The following is a 5,611-nucleotide window of genomic DNA, read 5'->3' on the forward strand; positions in this document are numbered from 1 at the left end:
GGGGGGAGGGAGGGGGGAGAAAGAGAGGGAGAGAGAGAGGGAGAGAGAGAGGGAGAGAGAGAGGGAGAGAGAGAGAATAGATGCATGTGTATTTTAAGTTCCTAAATATACGTAATTATATTTCCACGAATATGATGTTCTACAAAAACTGTTTATATTTCAGTGTAAAATGGTGTTTATTATTTTTATCATAATATGTAATTTATTTTATGTATATACATATATCGCCATATACACAACATTATAAAAAGATTATAATCACGTATCGCTTTACTCCTCGAAAACAAACCAAAGTTTGTTTATATTTTACTGTTCAATAATTCAGGTGAGACTATATTCGCGTTTTATCGACGAGACAACACGAAGAAATGGTATAGGTAAGATTATTCTTGGAAAAATATCGTGGCAAGATAGGACAGACGAGCCGGGTCGCTCTTTTAGTCGTTATCAGAGAAGAACCTTCTCATCGTTCTTCCTGGGCACTTAACCAGCTACCGCTTACCGAAGGAAAAAAGGTTGGGGATATAGAGAAAAATGGACGAGGTTCAGTCCGATCGGGGTCGGAGCCTGAGCTCTCGATATCCTGCGCACGGGTCGACATTCGTCTTCGTCATTCTGGAAAGAAAGCTTGAGAGTCGAAATCCTTGGCTCTCTTGCACATTCAAACATGGGCGAGAATATTTCTCGTCCTCTTGCTATATTTTTTTATTTTTTACGTAAAAAAGAGATAGTAAACTGTTAACAAAATATATTTATAATACTCGAATTAAAATTTTTTAAAAATCTATTCATGCGCAAAATTAAATAAATAAAATAGAATAAAGAGAAAAAATTAATATGAATAAATAAATAAAATTTTGCTTTATACTAACTCTTTAATTCTTAAGAACCTTTTTATTGCTAATTATTACAACTAACTACTACTTACTACTACTAACTACTACTAATTACTAATTACAATTAAAATTTGGTATTAAATCAGAAATAGGTTCGTGTTAAGTTACATCTTTCGGAAGTGGAATCTTTCGCAGGCGGAATTCATACTTCTAGACATGTATTTTGCAAGACGAAGCAAAACTCATTTTTAACATTTTTAATGTATATGGTGTCATAAAATTACGCATTATTTATTAGATGTTTTTTATAATTTGTTCATAATTTTTTAGTACACCACCGGCGATTAAAACTTTTACAACATTATTCAGAATGATGACCTTGATAAATGATAACATATATGAGAAATCAAGAAATGATCCTTGTAAATAAATAAGTATCCAAAGGAGAGAATGCTCACTTAGTGCGTTTATTGGCCTCCATAGGATTTTCAAAATACAATTCTTTTGTAATCATTAAGAATATTAAAAATAACGTTAAATGAAAAAAAAATTCGATCCACGTCAAAAAGAAAGAATAATAAGACAGAAACCAAACAGATTATGACGCCCGCCTATGTCCTCTTTTATTTAAACATTATACTCGTGTATATATATATATATATATATATATATATATATATATATATAATGTATGTGTACTTATTTGTCTAGGCGAGCGAGCGCTCTGCGAGGGCTCTCTCTTATCTCTCACTCTGGCTCCGCGCGCTCAAGAGTGAAGACGTGTCTATAAGGCGTGATTAATAAAGCTATAACATTTTATAAAGTTAAAGTGTCTCTTATTGCGTTTAAAACCCTGAAACCTTTAACAGGTTATGGGCCCAGGCGCGTAACGCTTTTTTTACGCTTCCACCGCGCGAGTGCAAAGTGAGGAATAAAATAAAAAAAAAAAAGAGGAGAGTCAAGACGGGAAGGCGAGGATTGCTAGTAAGCTGTTCGGAAGTTGGTGTTCTTTTTTTTTTTTGTTAAAGCTTCACTAGAGCAATTTTAGACGACATGAATCTTCAGCAACAAAATACTGAGGAGGAAGCTAAGAAGAAGACAGAGTATATAAGCAATCTTTAATACTGAGGAGGAAGCTAAGAAGAAGACAGAGTATATAAGCAATCTTTCTTTCACGGGAATGCGTGTTGCGAATTAGATGAGTTTTTTAGCGCAAACGCGATGGTGATTTCGATATGTACAAATAGATGGGTGAGCTAATCGAAATTCAGCAGTGTGAAAGAAATCGAGGCGCGAGTGAAATTGGGCAAAAGCGAAATAATGTCAGGTGTGAAATTCGCTAATAATTAAGAAAATCGGTGCGAAAATTAAAAAGCGCGCTATAGTTAGGCGAGTTGAAACGTGTCGAGAGAAAGAAAATTGTTGCCGATTTCTCGGACCCGCGAAACAAGGGCCGACCGGCACACCCGCACAAAGGAGAGAAGGATAGAATAATAGTGATGCCGCGCGATGTAAACATAAACTCTCTTCAGGGCGAGCGTGTTTGTGCTAGCGCGTCCTAGCGAAGTCTTTGACTCGGAAGAAAGAAAAAAAAAAACAAATAGGCGAAAGACGATACATGAGTATATACAAATATTTATACGGTATATTTTTTACGGTATATTGAAAGGTTGTGCACAAAGAGATGAGAACTAAATTAAATTTAATGATTCGAATTTAAAACAACTTTGTGAAAAAAAATAAGTACTTATAAAATAAATGTTTACAGCTGTACAACAACCGGATTTGTTCCAAATGTTCAAATTGAATCAAAATCACAAAGGAGAAGACATTTATATTGAAATAAAAGAAGAGGCGCTAATTATAATTACTGAGTTAGGTGGAGAGTACATTACAGGTGGGTTTATGGTGAGATTAGATGAGAGACGAGAAATCAAATATGAGATTGAAATATAAATATACGTATATATATATATGAAGTGCATATGCATTCATAAGCTAGCATATAACGCATAATAATTAATAAAAGAATACATATTAAGTTAACTTAAAACAATATTACAAATTAAACTAACGATGTTTTAATTATAACAATAATTAATAAAAAAAAATACATCTACAACTCTGAGAATCGGTTGGGAAGAGTGTGCTTGAGTTCGGTATCACTCGATCTGATTGATTAGGGCAGGCTCGGGAGAGGCCTTGTGTTCGGGTCCTTGCGAACCTGTTCATTTTGAGATTAGCCATATTTGTTGTTCGGTCTGGTTTCAGAATAAGATCCATAGGCATTTTGTAATATAAATAAATAAATAAATAAATAAATAAATGCAAGTGTATTAATTAAATTTTGAATTTACACAGAAAAACGAATGTTACCTGAGCGTTCATGGGAAAGTCTGCTAGAATGGCGAGAAGAGATGTTATTAGCTGGCCAGCCACTTGCAATGCCTAGGATCATCTCGGAGCAGCGCGTAGCTATTGCAAAAGAGGAAGGGGATGTCGCGGATAAAGGAGAGATAGGAGAGAAGGAGAGTGAAGAGATGGAGGCGAATCTAGCAGATAGTGAGAGAGGAGAAGAAGATGAGAAAACTGAGGCGAGTTATATAACACAACAGACAATAGTTAACGCGATAAAATCAGGTAAATTCCAACCTCAAATTAAAAGCAATGTAAAAACCAAGATCGACTTCAAAAATATATTTTCAAATAATCAACATATATCTACAACAAATGCGATTGAAGATATTAAAAATAAAAATATAAAATCAGTTGAGACGAGATTAGAGTCACAGGAATGCAAAGTCAGTGAACTAATCAAAACAGTAGAGAAAATGTGTTTCGCTTCCGCCACAATGATGGAGCAGTTCACAAAAATTATCCAGGAGGTGAAATAAGAATTGGCACAGAGCAAAAAGGAGAGGCAAAGTCTAAAAAGTATTGAAGAATTAAAACAATTGATTCGCGATGACTATGTGAAGCATTGATTTGACGAAGTGAAAAGAACAATGAACATAATGGAAGATGCGGTTGAATCACTCTTGCAAGCTAAACAACAGTTCTTGAATTATGAAGAACCAGAGGTGAGTGGAAAAGATGATAATACTGAGGGCGAGGTATGGCCTACGGAGGAAACAAATCTCAATGTTAGAATCTCTAATATAGTCAAAGAGTGTTGTAAAGATTTTATGAGATCGGAGAAAAATAAAGCAAATGATAGTGGTATAAATTCAATATCTAAAGATATAAAAGAAACATTAAAATTGGAAATAGTAAATAAAGGTATGGGTGTAAAAAGAGGTTACAAATTAACATCAGATATGAAATTTGAACATTTTTATGATTTCTTTAGTTCTGAATTAAGATCATTTGATTTATTGTACGTTATAGATGGAAAAATAAGGTGTGATATTGTAGATGAAAAGATTTTAAACGAACAAAAATTCAAAGTGCGGGATATTTTAATAAACTGCTTAGAAAACCACTATCATTCTAAGGTTATGCACTTGTGTAACCCAGTTGAGATTTTAGATAAATTAAAAGAAATTAAAAGGTGTGGAATTAATGTGACTTCTTTCGACATTAAAAAACAATTATACAATATGAAATTTATAATTGGTAAAGAAAAAGCAGGAGAGTTTAGTGAAAGGTTTGAAGATGTTGTTAGGAGTTACGAAAACTCTCCGAATGCCATACCTCTATCTGATGATGAGAAAAGATCTGTTTTACAATGCAGTCAAAGTCTCTGTGCCAACTTTGCAAACAATAGAGTTTGTAACTCAGAATACCAAAGGTAACGACCCGATGTATGAAAATTTAAAAATGCTGGTAATGCAGGATGAAGCAGCGCGAAACCAGGCCAGTGGAGGTGAGAAGAGTGAAATTCGGGCAGCTAACTTAGCGCAGTCAGCAGGCCCACGAGAGACACCTCCGATTAGACACAGTACAATTGGACACTGGCTTTGATTGGCTAATCGTGCTTGATCGTGCTGGTTACCCTAGGCATCGGTCGATATGATTGGCTGTGTCTAATCGTACTGTGTCTAATCGGGCAATCCCCGCCCACGATGCTACGAGTGTCAATCATATGGACACATGGCCGGAAGTTGCCCTAACATTGGAAAAGGCCCACAATGTTATAAATGTCGGAAATTTGGGCACAAGGCCCTAGAATGTACCAGCCAAGTTGAATCCATGTCAAGTACATCGAGGGGTAGATGCAGAGGATCTGTGAGGTATAACTAAAATAATAATCTTAATCGCGGTGCGTTTCGAGGCGGTTTTACAAGGCGAGGTTTGAAAAGGAAAATGGAAAGTAGACATACACATTTCTCGAAAAGAGGTCGATTCAGGGGTGCAAAAGGTTCGGGTAGTTATAAAAACAATAATAATAAGGGCAATGGTGGAAAAGTTGACGAAAAGAAGAAAAATCCTAGCCATCGGATCAACAAAATCAAAATAAAGGTGAGTATATATTACAAAACTTAGTTGAAAAATGCAAAAATAATTAGTAGAATGTAAATCAGATCTAGGTAGATGCGTTACAAAATTCCTAGCAGATTCGGGCGGGACAGAACATTTGACCAAGTCTAGATTGATTTTTAAAACATTCGATGAGTTAAAGTGTGGTGAGATCAGATGCGCGAATAAAAACAACTCAGCGAATTTAAAAACAGAGGGAGTAGAAAAAATAGAAATTTGTCTGGAAAATGATAAAAGTTTAGAAATCGACAAAGTTATTTTCCCGAATGCACTCAAAGAAAATCTATTATCGTTGC

General features: G+C 35.1%; 1 protein-coding gene across 1 annotated transcript; it reads left to right on the forward strand.

Moving 5' to 3' along the window:
• Nucleotides 1-1,609: 1,609 nt before the first annotated feature.
• Nucleotides 1,610-5,271, forward strand: LOC112638746. The gene is made up of 5 exons (XM_025410952.1): nt 1,610-1,988; nt 2,605-2,733; nt 3,198-3,476; nt 3,606-3,916; nt 4,671-5,271. Exons 2-4 carry the CDS (start codon nt 2,631-2,633, stop codon nt 3,728-3,730), a joined length of 507 nt encoding a protein of 168 aa, XP_025266737.1. The 5' UTR covers nt 1,610-1,988; nt 2,605-2,630; the 3' UTR covers nt 3,731-3,916; nt 4,671-5,271.
• Nucleotides 5,272-5,611: the final 340 nt, after the last annotated feature.

This window comes from Camponotus floridanus, unplaced genomic scaffold (assembly GCF_003227725.1).
Source record: "Camponotus floridanus strain SB8 unplaced genomic scaffold, Cflo_v7.5 scaffold36, whole genome shotgun sequence".
NCBI classification, from domain to species: Eukaryota; Metazoa; Arthropoda; class Insecta; order Hymenoptera; family Formicidae; genus Camponotus; species Camponotus floridanus.

What these genes read in the sequence shown, in the direction of transcription:
- LOC112638746 (XM_025410952.1), top strand. Translation starts at nt 2,631, where the DNA reads ATGTTCAAATTGAATCAAAATCACAAAGGAGAAGACATTTATATTGAA. An exon ending in AGGTGGAGAGTACATTACAG is followed by an intron (nt 2,734 to 3,197) that starts GTGGGTTTATGG and finishes GAATTTACACAG; the next exon opens with AAAAACGAATGTTACCTGAG. An exon ending in AGTTAACGCGATAAAATCAG is followed by an intron (nt 3,477 to 3,605) that starts GTAAATTCCAAC and finishes ATATAAAATCAG; the next exon opens with TTGAGACGAGATTAGAGTCA.